We start from the raw sequence: 21,825 nt of genomic DNA, 5'->3' as shown, positions 1-21,825 counted from the left end.
AAAATCATAAATTTATTACATTAATACAGTAGCAGTTGATTAAAGGAGAACTATCTCTGAGATAAACATATGAGATTTCAAATATTTGTTATCAGAATGATGATAATAGCATACAAATTTAATAAAATGTCGAGACGTTTTGATACTTCCATTTGATACCCTCAGCTTTTTTGTGTAGTGTGAGAGATTGGAATTATTCTCCACATCTTCCAAACAAGGAAATTAAGAAAAAGCATGTAAGTGACTTCTGTGGCATTATAAAAATTATAAATAAATATTAGAAATAGTAATACAACTTACATTCTCCAATGACACACTCAAGTGACCTTGACGTAGTAGACATTACCAATTTCAAATCTATTTAAAAGGTTAATTCAGATTGACATTTCAGCGTCAGCGATCATGTTTGTTCCCATAACCTCCTGGAGTACTGTCACTGACCTTAACTCTCTTTAAAACTGTGATAGTAACGTCACCTTTCCCCTGTGGTTATATGCAGCATTTGATCCTGTGCCTTCTTCCTTTTTATTGAATTAATTTTAGTTGTTTTAAATTTAAGAGTCCCTTAAATCATTCTGTGCCCTTTTATGCTACTATGCAAAAATAGTACAACCTATTTCCTGTTGATTTCTCAAGTGCTTGGTCTCTTTTCTCCATCTCTTTAAAACCCAATACAGTAATTCAGATCTCAAGTGCCTATACATCATGCTGTTGCTTTAATGTTTCACTATATAATAGTTTAAAGGTGACTCGGTCTGGCTTATGGTTCTTAGAAGTCAAAATTGGACCTCTGTTTGTTTAGCAATTCATCAGTAGTAAATTTTCAAATAAAGAGCAGTATGATCAGTGTTTAAGGCTGATTTCATGTAAGAAGAGTTTGGTCCATAGCTCTTTCTCCAATGGTAGCACTCTTTTTTTTTTCTATGTATATTTTTGAGGTGACTCCCAAAGAATTAATAGAAGACTCTCGTGTTTTTTCAAGAACTCTTTCATGACCTTCAAATAAAGTCAATTTTCTATTATTCAAGGATTTGTTTTCAAGTTCACTCATTTTCTATTCCAATTTTTCTCTTTTAAGTTTCTTAGTCAACTGATCTCATCAATAATGTGATGATTCATAGTTTAACTCACAGAATCAATTTCTCCCTGAAGCATCTTTCAGGGAAAAGTCACTCCCACCTCCACAATTTTCTGCAAGTACCACCTACAGTATAGATAAAGAAAACATATTTATTTTCCATGGTACAATTCAGTATGTATTGAGGTCATTCATTTTCAGAGACTAGGTTTCTGTCACCTTCTCGTTCTTCTTGTCAGATAACCCTCATGCTGTCATCTGCCTCAGGATCACTCAGGAACATGTATTTCTGGGTATGGCTCAGGCAGAGCCCAGGATGTTAAATATTTATTTTCCTCAGTTGATTCTGGGCATGGGGGGGCATGGAGTTCAATTTAAGAAAGCATGCTCTTGGAAATGTTACTCTTAGTGATCCACTTGGGAAGCGGGTATAGGGAGGATATTGCTTTTTTCAAATGGCAACCTCTCACAATTGCGAAGCCTCAAACTTCTGGAGCAGCAGTAGGATGCAGGGGTGAGGGAAGGATACCCGGTCAAGTAGAAGATATTATAATGAGTGTGTTTTCATGTGAACTATGCAGAGGTAGAAAAAACAGTTTGCTGCTCATAGAGGTGAAGCACTCCTGCAATTTGGTTGACATCCTTCTCTGAGGCTGAGTGGATCGACTTCTGCACATGTTAGAAATCACTCGGGACCAAGCCTTGACGCAGAAATAAAGCTCCTTGGGAGAAAAAAGCATTTTGTTTTTATGCAATGCCGTGTTTTCCACTGGGTTCACAGAGAACTCACTATAAATATGTGCTGCAGGAAGGAGCACAGAATACACATTTTTAGCAATACCGCTTCTGACATAACTCCCTAAAAGAAATTTGAATATTTTTTATTGGAAAACTCTGTATTCCATGGAAGATTGTATTTTTGAATCATGCAAATAAAGCAGACTGTACCTCTTCCTGGGGTCACAGGGATAATTGATATGAGAGTAGGCCCACAATCTTTGTGAGTCTCTTTTTTCTTGATTCCTGCTATAAATGGGAAGATTTGTGATGGAGGTATTCGCTGAGGAGGATTCAGGTCACTGACAATTGCCATGGTGAATCAGCTCAGGCATTCACTGACAGACAGAGGAAAAGCCACAGAACCCGCAGATGGCTCAAAATCATTCTTGCTGCATAACCTGGCAATGACATTGATAACTGAGCATTTCTTGTACACTTCAGAAATTCATTATTTTTTAAAGAGGCCGCTTTTAAAAAATGAATACACCAAATGTATTTATTAAACTATTTTTTATGAACCTATTTCCCTACCTCATATTCTATAATAAATAATTGTATTAGCATTAAGTAGCTAACATTTATTGAAGTCTAATTATATGTCAGCAACTCTTCCAAAAATTATGCAGATATACATTCACACAACAATCCTAAGAAGAATATACTATTGTTGTTCCCATGTTACTGTTGAGGAAACAGGGACTAAGACGTTAAGTAGCTTGCTGTGGTAAAGTAATGCCCTGTCACTTGCAAATACGTTACATTATATGACATTGACACATTATAGGTGTTATTAAATTAAGGATGTTGAGATGGGGAGATTATCCTAGATTTTCCAGGTGAACCCAATGTAATCACAAGGTCCTTAGAGAGGTGAGAGGATCAGAGTCAGAGAAGTGACTACAAAAGCAAAAATGAGAAAGCGTGAGAGGTGGGAAGATTCTATGATACTGGTCTCGTACATGAAGGAAGGAGCCACAAACGAAGGAATGCAGATTGTGTTTAGAAGCTGGAAAAGGGAAAGAAAGGGATGATCTTCCGGAGACTTCAGAAGGAAAACAGGCCCTGCCGACACCTTGATTTTAGGATGTCTGAATTCCAAAGCTGTAAGATAGTCAATCTGTATTGTTTTACGCAACCAAGTTTGTGGCCATTTGTTACAGTAACAATAAGAAACTCATTCACTTGTGCAAGGTAGAGTGAAGAGTCAAGCCCACACAGACTAGTTGTCTTAACTACGAGGCTAAACTATAATACTGTATACATTGCCTAAAATGGCTCAAAAGAGGGTTAGGCTAAAGGAGGTGACTGTCAGAATAGTTTGTAACTTGTTACTAGAAAATCAGAATTCCTGCCCTCCCCACACTGAGCCAGGGTATAGCAGGGCCATGTTATTAATACTGATAATAATCCAATCATCAAAATGTAACCTCAGTTGATCAGCATGCTAATGAACAAGTTTACAATTAGAGAAATAATTATTCCTTTCAATCAAGTAACATCTTCTTGTATATCTTTGGACTATACGTCTCTTACTGACATGAATTTTGTTAAGTTTTGATTCCCAATTTTCCCTATAGTCAATTTTCTAACACTTATACTTTTATATTTATGCAGTTCAACAGTGTACAGAAGATTCTTTTCCCAGAGCGTTTGACAAAAGATAAGAATAAATGTGTCATTGACTGTTAATTTAAATATTAATGTTATTTTGGATGCTTAATTTAGTGTTTTCACCTAAATTATTGAGTTGGATTAATTTTATTAATGGTATATATCCAGATTCAGTGTAAAGAAATATTGTTATAGATCATCTGAACTCTTTCTTTTATGAGAATGTGTTTGTGTTGGCAGTGCTCTATAAGAGTTCAAAATCTGAAAATCTTTGTGAAATAGGGAAAATAAATTCACTCTGAACATTACCAGTGATGGCTAAGACTTGAAATGTTCCTTTCCCAGTCAATGATTAAAAGTCTGAGTGTAGTTTTTAAGTTAGTAGTGTTAAAAGTAAAAATTTTAAAAACATAAAAACATGACTTAGTCAAATACAAAATACATACGTATCAAAGGTGCATTTGATTCATTAATGAAGGAAGCAGAAGAATGGTAAAGCTAGTCCAAAGAAAATTCAAGAGACTGAGTGCATACAGGAATCCAAGAAATAACATTGGGTTACTAGTATCAGGTTAAGTACCCAAATGGTTAATGTCCATCAGGACGATGAAAAACCATAACTTAGGGGCATGTATTTTCTACCAGACAGAAGTCATTTGCATTTCTACTGGGAAAAAAAAAAATCTACAAATTAACATGTAACTTGATAGAGTCTGGCCCTAGAATAAATAGTAAAATTCACTTAGAATTAAATAATCTTTAGATGGGCCTGTTAGAAAATATTCCATTATGACATTGAAAGGATGTGAAATTATGCCTTTGATTTATTTTCGGTTTTTCTAATTTTTGTTAACAGTAATAAGATTACTTTCAAGAGAGATTCTGTACCAGGACTCCCCAGCCCCACACAGGCCGCAGACTAGTACCGGTCTGTGGCCTGTTAGGACCCGGGCTACACAGCAGGAGGTGAGCGGCAGGCCAGCTTGTGGTTTCATCTGTATTTGCAGCTGCTCCCCGACACTAGCATCACCACCTCAGCTCCACTTCAGATCATCAGGCATTAGATTCTCATAGGAGCACCGGTCCCTGGTGCCAAAAAGATTGGGGACCTCTGCTCTGTACCTATCTCTTCCACCAGCATCCTTGGAATGCGAGGTGCTGACGATGATACATTGAATTCAAATGCTTGCTTGCGCGCTCACCCTCTCTCTTTCTCTCAAAAAAAAAAAAAGAATAGCTTTTTTAGACAAGTTTCTGATTTTTATATCATTAAGTTCATGAATCATAACTCAGTGTTTTGTGATTGTTTAAAAGTGCATGCTTTTTATGTATCAGACATGTTGTATAAATAGCTTTTAATAACAGTGACTTATATTAGAGCTATTAGGAGTGTTCTGTCTAAAGTAAAACTGTTAGGAATCATCTGAATATTTTTTTTTTGAGAATCCTGTGTGTGTGTGTGTGTGTGTGTGTGTATATAGCCTGTATGTAACTTGAAGTTTTCCTTTACTGACATTGTACTTGCATTCTGAATTATGCTCCCCTACCACCCCGAAGGTATTATTCATAATCACGTGAATCTGTGATATGTTTGCAGCCAGTTTGTTGATTCCCCTACTTCACTACTTTCTTGCTTTCAGGCCCTTTTTGTCAAGGCCGGCTCCTCCCTCACTACTGTTTCCTCCTTCTGAGAGCTAAATTATGGACTATCCCTGTAGTTTCTCAGTAATCCTCAGAGCTTCCTTTTACAGCAGTGAAGGGGAGAAAGTATTGAGAGAATGTCTGTGTCTCTTGGAATTAAATGTTCTAAGAGTAATTCTAGTTCATGGGAACAAATATTAGACTTAAAGAGCATGGAGAGTAGGAAGCTTATTGATTAGATCTGCTTTAGTACCAGGCTTTTAGACCCGAGAGCTGAGTTTCGTCAACCACCTTAACAAAAGTGACCTCAGTCTTCTTTTTACCTTGATCAGAATACCTGTTTATAGTCTGGAATGGTTTATGAACTTATTTGTTCACTTGGTAATTATCATCCATCTTCACTGAGTATACGTAAGCCCCATAAGGGCAGAGGCCATGTTTGTGTTGGTCACTTTTTTTTTTTTTTAATCTCAGCATCCATCATAGTACTTTGAACATGACAGGCTAAATAAATATTTGTTGAATGACTGAATCAAATCACTTAATGTTGTACCTGTGAAGTAAGAAGAAAATAGGCAAGAGTGAGAGGAAATGGCAAGTGGCTTTGGTTTAAAACACGAAACAATATGCCATTGCTTTAGTCATCACTTGTCTGATGTTTTTCACTATCCCATTTTGCTGATGGAAATATTCCAGGCACAAAAGCTTTAGGTGCCGTGAAAGGTTAACATGACATTACAAGTGTAATAACAACAATAGCGAAGAAGATTAAAAAAAGAAATAGTAGGCTGAAGTAACACAGACTAAACCTTTCCTGGAAAAGAAATCCTCTTGGTAGCTAATTCCAAAAATAGACTTTATCTAAAATAAAATCATTATTACAATGGTTGCCTTGAAGCGACACATTAACTCAGATATAACTGCATTGCTCCAAATGTGTCCGCATTTAAAGTCTGTCTTATTGGAATTTTTCTTAATTTACTGTAATCTAATAATCATAGAACATATTATTTGTATTTGACACAAAGTTATGTTTTTACCATGCACATTTATTCAGCTATATAACAAGGAATAATTGTTTGGTTAACATTATTCTTTCTATAGAATGCAATGTTTATTCATGTGTACTTGGTGAATGAATTTTTTATAAGCACATTAAGATGTAGAAAAATCAAACCTTTGCAATTTCAAAAGATAGCTGTATAAAATAGTTGAAAAAAACTGGTGGTGGTGAATATGAATAGTTCACATTAACTATGATGGATAATCTGAATGAAATGCATATTTGGGCATACAAGTAAATGTAATGACTTTGTCAAATGAAACAAGATGAGTAAACTGTAATGTCATTTCTTTGAGAAGTCAGCTAGCCAGTTGAAAAATAGCTTCATATTTTATTGGCTTTCCCTACCCTCTTAATTTATTACATAAATGCACTCTTGAGGGTAATTGCCTTAAAAAAATCTTTGACTTGTGAAATGTAGAAAACACTGGTAGGCTTTCTGAGTATTATGAGTTCTTTTATTGTGTCTCTTGTTCAGGGTGCAACTGATTTTGACAGATGAACTGTTATGTTACCGGTATAACATGACACCTTTTTTCAGATGAACTGAATAGAAGTGATCTTGACAATGAGTAGATAAGACACTGTCTGAAAGCTGATAAAACATGTCAATGTCACAGGTGTGACAGAAATGCAGAACAGCCCTTATAATATCATTAAGTGAACGTCTTTTTAATGATGCCCTTGAGAAGACAGACAATAACTTTGCTCTTAAACACTATTAATTAGCCATAAAAAATAATAAAATTAAATAAAACACAAAGGTCAGTTTAATATTTATTTGAAGTGGCATTTGATGAGTCTGATGTATATGTGTTTATTTGTATTAGGATCTCCTTTATACATGGCATGTATGAAAGAATTTTGAGGTATCATAGCCACTTTTTCAGGAGCAAAAAACCATTTAACTTCAAAATTTCAAGAACACCATTAAAAAATATTGATCGTGGAGTGCACAAAGTGGTTTTATGGATATTTCTTATAATCTTTTGTCTTTTTTTTTTTATGGAATGAAAAAGAACAGCCTTTAATAATATAAGAGAAAATTAGGAATACCTTTTAAAATGTACTTTTAGATCATGAATTTTGTAAAAATCTTAGTAAAGACCAAACTGGAATCAATCTCAAGTATCAAGAGGGAACGAGACATGTGGTGGCTTTATTTTCACTTATTACGACTGGCTTAGAGCTGAACTATACTGTATCTGTGTATGTATGATACTTTCTCTATATATAGACATTTAAAATGCTTAATGAAAAGCATGTTTATCCTTACAATGACTTTTAATATCTTTGTCTCTAGAATCAGAGGTGGTTGATCTTGATGGAAAAAGTTCCCTTCTCTACAGATTTGACCAAGAATCCCTGAGCCCAATAAAGGATATTATTTCTTTGAAATTTAAAACCATGCAGAGTGATGGGATTCTACTCCACAGGGAAGGGCAAAGTGGAGATCACATCACACTGGAATTAAGAAGAGGAAAGCTCTTTTTACTTATTAATTCAGGTAAAACTATTTGGTGAAATTCTTGAAAATCTGGTCATTTAGCTTTCACTTCAGTAATTTTTTGCTTTTATAACTTATCTTATAACAATTAAGGTACCTTATTTCCAGATTCAAGGGCATATATACCAATATCGTACTTTCATGTAAGAATGGTTCATATTTTGCAAATAGTATAAGACCCTCATTCAGTGTTTTTTACATAGTGTCAATAGAACTACATAGCTATTTCTTAACATCATGTAAAAAGGGATGGGTCATTGAAAAATATTAAGGTAGTAAAAATAATGAGGTTGTAGCAAAGATAAAATTTATATTGAAAATGAGCATGTGATGGGTAATGCTAATAAAAAGAATTAATAGTGGAAGAAATTACAGCAAGGTTGAAAGAATATTATATTCAAACTTCAGGTAAATCAAAACTAGTGTTTTAGATGGAATGCATGGAAGAAGATTGCAATTATCATGAAAGACGCTGGCCCACAAAAAGAAAACTTTTTCTTTTAGACTGAGAATAATGGTGCTGTGATTTTTTTTTTCTCTTTTAAGGTGATGCTAACCTACCCTCTACACATGCCGTGATCAGTCTCACCCTGGGCAGCCTGCTGGATGATCAGCATTGGCATTCTGTGCTTGTCCAGCGCTTGGGCAAACAAGTCAACTTTACAGTGGATGAGCACAGGGAGCATTTCCACACCCAAGGAGAATTCAGTTACCTGGATCTTGATTATGAGGTGTGACAGTTATGTTTCAATTAATACAAGTTTTATGATATATATGTGATTTAACCTAGCAAAAGAAAATACACAATAAGCGTAAAAAATCCTGATGAAGTGTTTCCCCTAGGTGACATAGCTCACAGCCCCAGATTTGGGTATACACTACTGAGTCTTCTTCTTCCTCATTATATGTTAATTTATTATTATGAAGAGAGAGATCATCTTTTTTACCTGAAATAGGTAGTCGTCAGAATGTCATATGTAGGAAATCTCCAAGAAGAGATCCGATTATGACAAATAATATAAATTATGTCGTATGATTTTTTGTGCTATGGTACACCCCCAAAGTATAGATTTATGGAGAGGCTGTAGCAATGAATAGATTAATTAATTCATTAACAATCGATTCAAACACACAAATATCATTGTGTGCGAGAAATGTATATAAAATCAGGTGTCATAATTGGTTATATTATTAAAATGATCAAGATAACAGTGGATAGAAAGATGTGTTTTTATTCATCAATTAATAAACATCAAATCCAAATGTGATTAGCAACTTGTAAGAATAATCAAACTCTAATGTAGATTAAAACAGAATGCGTGTAAATTTGTTTTGAAACATGTATCTTCATTAAAAAAACTCCATTTGAAATGAATAATATGGCAGTGTAGGGTGATGAAAAACTGATCTATGTGATGATTATAGCTACAGTTTCTAATCATAACTATTTAAGTAGATTATCAGAAAATCACTAAACAATATTATTGATGCCATTTTTCTTTCTAAGATCAGCTTCGGAGGGATTCCAGCACCTGGAAAATCAGCATCATTCTTCCATAAAAATTTTCATGGGTGTTTAGAAAATCTCTATTATAATGGAGTGGATATCATTAATTTGACCAAGCAACAAAAACCACAGATCATCACTATGGTAAGAGAGTCTTCATGTGAAGGAAGGAGTAAAAACTATGCAGCTTTTCCACATGATAAAATTGCTCCATGTTGGACCATCTGATAACGATGTTTTAAAATTTACTTTTATTCTTTTAAAACTTTTCTCTGCTTGGCAATATGCATATGTGATTAGTTCTATCTAAAGGAATTATAATTCACAAGGCATGACTTTTTTTCATATGAAGTAAAGCAGGGTTTGGTTTTTTTTACAGTTGATAATTTAATTTTGTTGTGATATTATTACTCTCAGGAGACTAATTTCTTTTGCCCTGTAATTTTTTAAATAAGATATTCCCTGACAAACTCTAAACAAGCATACTGAGTTCCTGGAATCAGATAATATCCATGTATATATTAGAGGGACTTTTGATAAACTTTTATTTTGCCATGGTCATTCATAGCAAATAAAAGAAACTAATAAGGCTGTTACAACATTGCAGCTGCCAACCTGTACCAACAGCAGTATTGGTCAGGCTGCATTATATTCTAATTCTATGAAAATGCAGCAGAATTTAAAGATAACTGTATTGGTCAGGGTCCAGTCAGGGAAGCAGCACAACTATGAGTTTTATGAATAAGGGATTTATTTTAGGACTTGGCACTTAACAGTTGCCAGAGGAACTGGAAAGTGGAGGCCAGCTGTCAGGAAGAAGAGATAGAGCAGAGTGCAGGGGAGCCAGGGCAAACTGGAACCAGCTTCTCCGTGGTCATCTTTCACTGTGCAAGATCACACACATGCACTCAAAAAAACCTTTGGAGGAAAATGGCCGGTGTTTCTCTTCTATCTCAAATATCAAGAAGGCTCCCTTTTTGCCTAACTTTTAACCAGAACCAGGGAAGAAAGGAGATTCTGGGAAGCATGATTTTCAGTTTAACTTGATGATAGAAAAATGCACACACACGCACATATCCATTTGAATATATTTCCTTAATTGTCCAAAATTCAATATGTAAATTTAAGCTCGTGTTGTATCTACAAATCCTAAAACACATCATGAGAATACTTATTGTTTATGAAAGATTTTATTCTCAATTCTTTTGTGTGAATTGATAGTATTTACATGAATATGGAATCAGTGAAATTTTAAGTCTTTTTTTAGAATAGAGAAAATAATTAAAAATAAAAATAAAAATATTATAGATATATTGATGTGTGTGTTCAATTGGCAAAATGAATTTCCAGAAACTGCTCATGCAGCTAACACCCACTTTTCATTGGCAAGAAGATTTGCTGCTTTCAGGGTAGCAGGCAGCTGTCCAAATGAAGCACGTGACCAACTTGCAGCTGCTACATGTTTTTATTTGTTCTAGGTTGGTTAGTCTCATAATTGCCTTTACATTATGGGTTAGTGTAGTTTACTCTTCAACTTTTTGTTACTTCATTCATTAGGACAAGCCATTTGTCTGTAATGAAAGCTAATTCACTTCTAACAGAATTACAATATAACCAAAAACTTTTGTTTAACCAAAGACCCAATGGTTTGATTTCAATGTGTATTCTTCTAAGTAAAGTTGATTTCATTGACTTTTCAAATCTGTATTCGGAGAAAATATTTTTTAAATTATTGTCAGGAAAAATAAAAACATTTATTTTCTGAAGCATGTTCAGGAACATGCTTAATTCTTTCTAAATAATTCAGATTTTAAGTGGTTTTTTTTTGATCCTTAAATATATATTTTATTCTAATAGCAAAATAGTTTTTTCATATATAGAACTTTAATGAAAATTTATGCAATCTAATGTATCTTGAAGATCTATTTTTAAACCATTAGATGAAAAATAATACATGTATATCTGATGACTGATAACAAGAGCATAATGATAAGAAAAAGACAAAAGTAGTTAAAAAAGGAATATAAATAGTACATTGTACATTGTAGTGTCCAATGTAAAACCTAAAGGAAAAGCAGGAAAAATTAAAAATCGGCAAAGGATATGCAGACCATTCTGAGGAAAGCGAGTCCAAAAGAGCAACAAACTCATAAAAAATGCTCAAATTCACTATTAGTCAGCTAAATGAAAGATAAATAAGAATGATATATTACTTGACATTTTGTCATTGAATTCGTTCACATTCAAAAGACCCATAATACTTATTTCTGCTAAGAATGTGGGGAAAAGGATATCCTCATATATTACTGGTGGAAATGGGGAATATTTTACTTTTTTCTTTTTGGAAAAGAAGCTGGAAATATTTATTAAAACATATAAGTACATGTAATTCTCTCTTTAGAACTTCCTTCTGTAGAACTAAAAATACCAGTACACGTAAAAGCATTCAGAGTTATTTATGACAGCATCGTTGGGAGAGGCAAAACCTGGAAAGTGCACACACATGAGCAGGAAAATTGTTCTTTTCATTGAGTGAAAATTTGTACACTCACACGGTAATTATGCAATCAATAAAAAGAAGGAATTAGGTTTATGTCACAGATAACTCAAAATAATTTCTGTAAGGTATATTTTAGTGATAAAATCATAAATGGCATAAAACATGGCTCCTATTTCTATAAACAAATACTCAGTATATAAGTATATGTATTTATAAACATATATTTAAGTGTGTAAACTGAACATATAACTGAAACATATATATATATATGTGACTCAATGGGAACAGAGAAAAATATGAAAAAATATGGACAAAAAAACAGTAGACTATGTTATAGAGTGGCTTAGAAAACAAAGGCAGCAAAGGGGTGAAGTGAGGGGGAAGGGAAAGCCAAGTAAAAGATCAAAATAAAGAGTTGACTCTCAATAAAACTATTTTTCAAAGTTAAAAAAAAAAAATAGTCTACGGCCATGCTACCCTGAACAAGCCCGATCCTGTCTGATCTCAGAAGCGAAGCAGGGTCGGGCCTGGTTAGTACTTGCATGAGAGGCCACCTAGGAAGACCAGGTGCTATAGGCGTAAAAAATAAAAAATAAAGGATTGTAAGATGACAAGGTCCTTGCAATCTGTGAGGTCAACCAAGGGTTGCCTCGCCTAAAAAATAAAATAAAATAAATGAAAATAAATAAAAAATAAAAATAAAATTGAAGAGTTGGCTTGAATAAATTTTTATTGACTTCAATTACATTGAGTTCGACACCTCTGTAAAGGTCGAGAGATGGGGAGAAAAGGATTTCACCTAGAAAAACCCAGGGAGAAATTTGCTTGACCATAATATCTCTGGATTCGGAGAACCTTTAAGATGTACAACAAGCATTTGAATTTTCATGTTGAAAACTTTTGTTGTTTTAAGTCGAGGCTAGTTTGAGATTGATAAATAGCCTTTGTGAATATTTCAGTTTCTATTGCTGAGGTGCTATGACTCATTCTTAAAGCTTTTTCTTTTCTTTTATTTTCAGGGAAATGTGTCATTTTCTTGTTCACAGCCACAGTCTGTGCCCGTGACTTTTCTCAGCCCCAGGAGTTACTTAGCACTGCCGAGCTCTTCCGGGGAGGATGAGGTTTCTGCTGCTTTTCAATTTCGAACCTGGAACAAGGCAGGGCTTCTGCTATTCAGTGAACTTCATCTGGTTTCAGGGGGTCTCCTCCTCTTTCTTAAAGATGGAAAACTTAAGCTGAATCTCTTCCAGCCAGGAAAATTACCCAGTGACGTCACAGCAGGTAATAAGTGCACTCCCGCAGGCAAAGCATATGGAAGATTTCATTATCCCTCTGTCCTTTCTCCATAAAATTTTATGCATAACCAAAAACTTAATATCTGTTTAATAAATGAATACTTGAGTTAATAAGATTATCAGTACTCTTTCTTAGAGGAACTTGCTTCTAATTTCCTTTTAAATATGGCTCCAACACTAGCAGTTCTTACTAATTAAACGATACTTATAGCGAATAGAACTTTCCTTCTGTGACCCTCTCGTCCGCTCCAGGTAAATCAACATATGCTGAGGAAATGTTTTTTGGGAAAAATGTGAAAGACTTTGAAGTGGACCCAAAATTTTACTGGGTGTCTTCAGCAGAAAACTAGGCTTTGTCTAACAAAGCTGTTAGTATTACCTGGTCTGTGAGAGAAACAGAGGTCTTTCTTGTATCTGTATCTCTATATTAGTGTTGTAATGTCTAAGTACTTAAAGTAACTTGACTGGCTGATGTGTCTGTACAGAGTTGTATATATTTTGGGAAGATGAAAAGATTTGTGCAAAGCTTCTCATTTGGGCGCCAAACGTAATTCTCTCCACTTCTATGCAATACGGTACAATTTTAATGATTCGAAGGAATATAATTAAGGAGACTATATGAGTGTCTGGAAAATTAATGTCTAATTTAGGTCAGTGCTTTGGGTGAAGGATATTTTTGTCTCTTCATTAAAATTATATAGCTTTTGACAAGGAATCTCTATCACATTTTCATATGTATGTGGGATAACATCCAAGTAAAGCAACTGCAGGTCACGTCGGGGTAAATTGCTACATCAATTTAATAAATGATCTTTAAAAACAATTTAAAGATGCCATTGCACTACTCCTCTATATGAACTCTGACCAAAATTAATAGGCTATAACTAAGAGGAAAAAAAGCTAAAATGCAGTCAGAAACTAAATATAAGAAAAACAAGTGTACAAGTGGATACACAAATGCATCGTCTTTATATATCTTTTTTTTGTTGTTCATCTATAACTGCAGTTCAAATGTGGGAGCTGAAAGTTCAATATTATAATTTTTAAGAGGTACTTTGCTGTGACTTTTTAATGTGATATTCAAAATGTGGTAGATTTGCAAGCTTGACAAAGGAAATAAATCAATGTCATATTAATAATTAGCAGGTTCTCTAAAATGAGGGCCTAAAAATGCAAGCCTGCAATTAATGTGTAGTTTATTTTGATTTATTTGACATCTTCAGAAGTGGTTATATTCATAGCCTAATTTTCAACATTTTTAAAGAAACTGCTTCAGAACAATGTTACTGTAGTGAGCCCGATGAAGCGAATTCATTTCTTTACAAGCGTGTATATTTAATAAATTACTTTACAAACATGTATATTTAATAAATTACTAGGTGTAAGTCTATACAGAATACTCTGATTTAAAAATCTCTAAATATATACAATATAATCTATTATGACATCATATGACTTAATGTGATTGTTTCCATAGCTAATAATGAGGAGCCCAGACTAAACAGGATCGTCAATGTAAAAAATTGTTACACTTCAGATAATACAAGTAGGCTTTTATTTACCTACTCCTAATTATTTTTTTTAAAAAATATTAATTTTTGCTAGTTTCGGTGAGGCAAGTCCATTTTGCATTTGTAGTAGACTGTTTAAAGAGTAGTTGGGTGGGTGGTCATCTTGTTCTCTCACAGGGAAAGACTTTCCACGTGTTTCACATGTCAGTGTTCAATAACCAAAACAATTGTCAAAATGTATTATAGTGATTCTTTAAAGAGAATCAATTACTTATTGGTAGATTAGTATCATACTATACTAAATCTTTCCATTATAAAAGGATGGCTCAATTTTTCTTATTTTCTGGAGATATAAATTACTGGTTTTATATGTTTAAAAACTAAAACATTTTATCTTTTACAATGGAATAAAAATTAAATTGTGTTGAAGAAGAACTGAATTGTGCAAACATTTGAATTATCAGGCTACAATTTTAATGTACAGTTTTGCAAATTGTCACTTGGAATTCTTTGAAAATATATCAAAAATATATCTGTATCATTTTTAAATATTAAAGATAGTATATTAGTCCAAATAAAAAATATATATTAGCACTACTACAAAATCCCTCATGACGCAAAATAGTCAGTCTTCATCATTTTTATAGATATCAAAGCAAAGATCATTCAGATGGCATCAAAAACCCAACACAATACTTATATTGTTATATAGTATTATATTGTATAGCAATATTTTCCTATTTAGAACAAATTCTTTATTGTCAGATTTGAGATTTCTGCTGTGATTTTAGCATTTCTGCTGCCGCTTTTCCCTAAAGGTGAAGATCAGGCCTATAAACAAACTTCTTGCTCCCAAGGGCAGGGCCTGACAGATGCAGGCTTGCAGAATATGAGATGTTTCTGCATTTTTCATTTACTAGGCATTTGTGATTCTTCTGGGCCTGGCAGTGGAGCAGCACTTTTGATTTACCTCACCCAGTAGAAGCCTTTTTTTTTATTCCTTCTTCCTTTCACTGTTAGAATATTCCTACCCTTTCAGATTGTAACCCTGTCACTCCCTTAAACTCTCACTTTTCCTTAAAGTGATTAGTATAATGAGCTCCAGATTTTCTTTTATCTTGGCAAGAGCTATCTGGTGGTTTGGATCTTTAATCCTGGTTAGTGGATATAGTTAGTGGATGAAGGAATTTCTGGCACTGTTTCAGAGCACTGAAAGATATTCGGAAACTGGCAAAACACTTCAGTTGCTCCTTGGGTAACAGCCTGTGTCTGATTGCCTTCTGCACCTTTGCAAAGACCCCACCCTATACGGCAGGCTTCTTTTTTCTTTATACATCTTACTCCATGGATGCCTATTATAGTCTTATGAGAGAGTGATGGTGGTCAAGCTGTCACAACATTTCTATAGCAATTTAGGAGTGCTACCAGAAGATACAAGGAACAGATATACAAGGAACAGATGTAAACCTTTTTCCTTCTGCTGTATTTTGTGTGTTCACTTGGTTTGAGACTGAGAGGGTAAGAAAAAGAGAGGGTAAGAGAAAGGAAAGCAAGAGGGGGAAGAGAGAGAGAGATTTCTGGTAAACAATCCTGTTCTCTCTGACTAGCTGCAATTGTAAACACTTCCGTTTATTATTCCATTCTTCCATTACTCCATTTGGAGTTGTCAGTGCTTTCCACCCAAAGACCACGATGATCACAGCTGTAATCAAACAAGCTGATTGCAACAAGGACACATACCCTGGAGAAACATGGGGGTGTCTCAATACAAAGGTGTTAAGGATGATTTATTGTAGGATTTGGGGTTGTGTTAGCTGATTTGGGAGAGGTTTCAAGGAAGTGGAAAATTGCTCTAGATTAAAAGCTGCCAGAAAGTGAGGGTAATCGTATGATTAGGTATCTTTGTAAATCTTATCTTGAAAGATGGAGGAATGAAATAAGTCTAAAAAAAGTGTATATATATATATATATATATATATATATATATATATATATATACACACACACACACACACATACACATATATATATACATGTATATATATGTGTGTATATATATGTATGTGTGTGTGTGTGTGTGTATATATATATGTATGTGTGTATATATATATATATATATACACACATACATATATACATATATACATATCAGTTGCATATTATCCAGGAGGGGAATTTGGTATTTGGTATTTTTGTGGTTTTTACAGCAGTCTTGCTTTTGTGCTTAGGCAAGATTACAAAGTGGCATTGATTTTTTGGGGTCCCATTTTGTTGTAGTGACAGAGTGACTTTTTCTGATTTTGATATTCTGGGATTATGTTCAACAGGAGAACACTAAGGCCTAGCTCTGAGTGGCAGCCAACTGCTCACACCACCGAAGCCTCACTGAGAGTGTCGGGCCAGTTCCTACCTGTTAGTCTCAAAGTTAATTGTTTAACTAACATGAGCAAGAAAATCAAAGGACCGCCTTTCCTGCAGGCAGAGATCAGTGTGGGTTTCGGAATCAGCTCACCAGCTGGATACTACCTTGGCTGATTTGTTTATCCTCCTCGAGGCTCATATTCTCCATATTTAAAATGAGAATAATAATAGCACTGTTGAAGACTAAATGACATAATGCGTATAAGTCACACAATACTTGTTATAAATAATAGTTTAATAAAACTGTTATTATTATTATTATTATATTATTATACCAACACTATTCCCCCTCCCTCAGCCTCAAAAATTTTGAGCCGTGGAATCAGTGTATTGGAATCAGCATTTAGTTACCTAACATCATGAACAAGAAAAAATACAAATTCTACAATTCCTCCTCCCCTCCTCTTTTACAGACTTTTGAGAGGGGCTCACTCCTCATCCAACCAAAAAATGAGAAGTTGTATACTTAAAAAAATAGAATCTGATTGAAAAATTATTCTTTTCATTATGTAGAATTAGGTGAAATGAATTAAAAAGGTCTTTCATTATTTGAGTAATAAATCCCATTGATGTCCTCATCATAAACAAATGATATCTATTACAAATGAGGCTGGAGGACAACTTTTTGAAAGTTTCCTCACCAGTACAGCCAACATTTCAACTTCCTAGATCCGTACATTTTACTGTGTCCAATTACAAAGTGGGCCGTCCTGGCAGTCTTTTGTTCTTGATTTAAATTGGCTTCTATATTGGCAAAAGAACACCCTGACCCCCGACTTAATCCTGTCACGTGCCTAATCCACCAGTTACCTGGAGCACTGCTACCCAAGAAAGTAGTCCCTGGAGTAGCAAAGGTTCAGTGAAATACTTATTGCTAAGATGAGTATAAAAGTTGAGACGAAGCTCTTAGAAACTGCTATAGCAATAAGATATTGCTGCAACATCTAAGCACGTGGTTAGTAGGCTTATATTTTATATGTCTTCTTTGTTTAATTTTTTAGTAATTCATTTTTATTGGATTTTATAAAAGTATCAATCTGCAATAGGTTAGAAAAGAAAATAATAATAGCAGTGTTGAAGACTAAATGACTCAATGCATATAAAGCACGTAATACCTATTATAAATAATAGTTCAACAAAACTGTTATTATTATTATTATTATTGTATTATTATGTTCATCACCACAGGTAGTTTGAGAAGCACTGTCCTAGACCAATGGAAAGCCTAGAATGAAATAATAGGAATAGAGTCATGTACACGGGCGTATCCACACTTTGAGAGAGAGATGACAGGAGACACGTGGTGGGGCAGAGGGCGTGGGAAGTGTCTGTGTGTGATACGAAACTCAGTACCAGGATTTTCACTCTAAATGCATCCTCTTAAAGGAAGTATTGGACGACAAATCTGGGACATTTGATTTATTTTAGTCCAATCTCATGCCGTCAGAGATTACATAACTCAGCTGTCTATTTCAGAGTCCACTTTTAGAAAATATGTCTAAAAGTGTCTAACCTACATTCTTTATTTTTCAGCTTTCAGGTCTTTCTCATTATCTTTTACAAACCAAACCAGAGTTGGGTCTTTGAAACTCTGTTTTGCTTCATGAATGTAATGTAAAAATGAGCTTCAATGCCTACGATGGGACTTGTGTTATACTAAATGAGTCCAGGGCAAAGAGCTCAATGGCCGTAAGGGAGCTTCTGTGCATTTTCTGTCTGAAAGCTTGTGGTCAAAAATAGGTGGGGAAATAAAGAAAGTGCACATAATATCAGGAGAGAGGCCCACGACTACCGTATCTCATTGAGTCCTCATATTTCTGTTTACTAATTGAATCTGCAAAATCATACAGAGTTGAATACTCGGTGGATGTAAAAAATACTGGTAAATCCAGTGCAGAGGTGCTTTAAACCCCACCTGTCTGCTGAATTTTCAATCACAGAGCCCTTGTAGACTTAATTCCTTTCGAGAGGGAATGACTACACCATCTCATAGATTCATGACCCTGGAGCCACCTTAGGAGGGACTAGAGATTGTTTCTTAGAGGGGATGAGAAAACCTTGATTTTTGGTTATAGCAATTTTTGATTGTATGTATAAACTTAGGAAATATAGAAAAATATGAAAATGATTAAAAACAACCACAATTCACCTTTATGCAAAAATTAGTTTGGTTTTTTTTTTGGTAGAGATATTTTCTTTCAGTTCTTTCCCATATTTATACAAAAATTAGGAATATAATTAGAACTGTATATGGAGAGTTGATTTTTATTACTCACAATGGTTATGTTTAATAAAATTGATGTGACTTAGCAAATACTGAACCAGCTCCCAGGGCCCCTATCACAACATTTTTGTCAGCCAGTCAATATATAATCTTGTTTTGTGTGTGATTCTGTTTAAAGACATCTTAATAGATATTGTTGTCATTAACACTGAACTCACGGCTAAGAGAAATATAACTCATTCCTGAACGAAGCTTATCTAGCACACATGTGATGTGAAGGTACATCGAAGGCTTTCTGCACTTAGAAACACTAGACAGCATTACCTCACTATGCTTGGAGTCCTTTCCAATGGCAAAGTCACCAAAAAAAAAACAACTATGTGAAAAAATATGTTGACATATGAGAACTGAAACAGGAAGTATTGCCTCATTTGACTTCAGCTGTAAACATGTATATCAATCAATTCATATTTTTCTCTGCTCTGCATTTCTGTGAATGATTTCAAAAGTGCTTCAAGTATTGATTTGGGGGTTACAAATAAGTTACGGTAAGTAGGCGAATTTGCAGAAATGGAATCTGCAAGTTGTGAGGATCGACTCTGTAAATATGGTTTTACACATTGCTTTATTTTTTAACTTTTCATCGTATCAGTAAACTTGGCAATTTTCATTATAGTCTCTTCAAATATTTTTGTATAATTGACTCGATATACTTTGCTAAATATGCTACTGTAATATTATAAAATATGATAATATTATAAAATATGATTGATTACATGAAAGTGTAAAAAAACAGATAACTCATCTTACTGGAAATAACCTAGAATTTTGGAAAGTATCTGTGCTCTCCCCAAACCCCTCCCCTTAAGAGTTAAATTACATGATGAAAGCTGAAAATTAGTCTATGCCAAACAATTGAAAGATGTTAATGATTTAGGATTGTTCAAAGTTGGGAATTTTGTTCTTTACTTGAAAAAGGAAAATAATGAAGCACCATTTTTTCCATAGAGAGTGCTGAGTTCCCACTCACTTCCTTTTCTGCTCTTCCTTTTTATTTCTTTTTATTAATAGATGTGAGTTTTGCACTTGATCGAGTGATGTGTATGTTGCTGTTTCTAATCAACTGCTGATGCTGTTCACTGTTGCTAGGTATCTCCTTTAACTGATTTTATCTCCCCAGGGGCTGGGTTGAATGATGGGCAATGGCACTCCGTCTCCTTATCTGCCAAAAGGAATCATCTGAATGTGGTGGTGGATGGCCAGGTGGCCTCTGCTGCTTTCTCCCTGTGGCATGAGAAGATTTATTCAGGTGGCACCTATTATTTTGGAGGTAAGAGAAGTCAAGGAATATGGACAATTAAACCCTATTTGCAGTTACTACCACTTTCTTGGGGATGTCATTATGTTTTACCTAATGTTAATACTGTAGAATAATTTCTCACTTTCTCTGAACGTGAAAATGTTGAGTGGATCAAGGTGACAAACTATGACCTAAAATGTACTTATTTGAGGTAGACTTAACTTATGTTTATGGTTTCTACAATGAGATTGATTGCAATTAGGCCACCCTCTGAAGTTCCTACAAACTTTGTTATATTTTACTATTGTTAAATGGTCCTTACGTGTCTTTTTCTAATTTTATGGGTTGATTTTATTACAGTGTTTTCCCGATCATGCCTCTTAGCTTCTCTGGAGCATCTTTATGGCTTTCCTACTGCCCAGTACAAAAGGGCAATATTATGCCAGTGAACAGATAATCTAACAATTAACTGGAGAAACCTCTTTTGATTGCTAAATGATAATGCACTGACTGATTCGTTTGATGAAATTTGTGCATCAGCCTTCAAAACCAGGCTTCATTTGTTTTTGTTCTCTGAGAACAAAAACAAATGAAGCATTTACCTGCCCAGTGGATGTTTAATTGAACTAAAAGATTGGAAAGAAAACCTTGAAAATGGAAATGAATCTATAGCATTGAAAAATTAAAATGAAATGTCATTTCCCATTAGGAAGGCAAAGCTGTGAAACTGTTAGTAGTAAGACTTTCTAATAGCGACTTGAGATGTTTCTTACTGTTGTTATTTTAAATTTCAATTGTTACTTCTGTCTAGAATCACTTTTGAATTTGGTGGAAAGCCCAACATTTATTATTCGTCAATAAAATGCAAATGCCTTTCTAAGAATTGACAGTAAGATATAGATCATGAATCATTCATCTGATATTAAGAGCAAACAAAGAAACAAAAACCCCTGCATAATCCATTACTGTGAAAGGCCGCATAGTACCAACAACCTTAAAAGATATAATTGCTTCCTTTAATAAGATGTGTACATTTCTGAACCAAGTTATTTATAAAACCTGATGGGATATATGATTGGTTTTATGGCAATCCATAAAAACATGTTCCTTTAATAGTAAGATGTATAGTCCAACTTAACTAAGAGCTTTCACTTCAAAGGAAAAGATTTAGAAGCACTAACAGAGATAAGGAAAAAAAAAAGCATATTGTTAAATGATGCAAAAAATATGGTAAAAATTTGATATTTATTCTTTTCCTCGTGACCTTTATAATTTGATACTTATTAAAGTGTTTCTAAGTTTTTGAACACTATACTGTGGACACTTCCATAATAAAATTCTAATTTTAGCACTTAAAAAAAAATAACCAGTCTTAAGTTTACTTAGG

At 34.2% G+C, this 21,825-nt stretch overlaps 1 protein-coding gene and 1 pseudogene across 1 annotated transcript in view; both read left to right on the top strand.

Moving 5' to 3' along the window:
• Nucleotides 1-21,825, top strand: part of CNTNAP4 (contactin associated protein family member 4) — a 222,609-nt gene that overhangs the window by 124,644 nt on the left and 76,140 nt on the right. The window contains exons 5-9 of the mRNA XM_039888850.1: nt 7,477-7,680; nt 8,227-8,411; nt 9,188-9,331; nt 12,707-12,968; nt 20,319-20,468. Of these exons, the coding sequence (XP_039744784.1) occupies nt 7,477-7,680; nt 8,227-8,411; nt 9,188-9,331; nt 12,707-12,968; nt 20,319-20,468 (945 nt within the window). The remainder of the gene's footprint in view (nt 1-7,476; nt 7,681-8,226; nt 8,412-9,187; nt 9,332-12,706; nt 12,969-20,318; nt 20,469-21,825) is intronic.
• LOC120581035 (uncharacterized) lies at nt 12,148-12,266 on the top strand (annotated as a pseudogene).

The sequence above is a fragment of the Pteropus medius genome, unplaced genomic scaffold (assembly GCF_902729225.1).
Source record: "Pteropus medius unplaced genomic scaffold, Ma_sr-lr_union100, whole genome shotgun sequence".
Lineage (NCBI taxonomy): Eukaryota > Metazoa > Chordata > Mammalia > Chiroptera > Pteropodidae > Pteropus > Pteropus medius.
The sequence above is the reverse complement of the archived record's forward strand: the minus strand, read 5'-3'. Positions and strand labels throughout refer to the sequence as shown.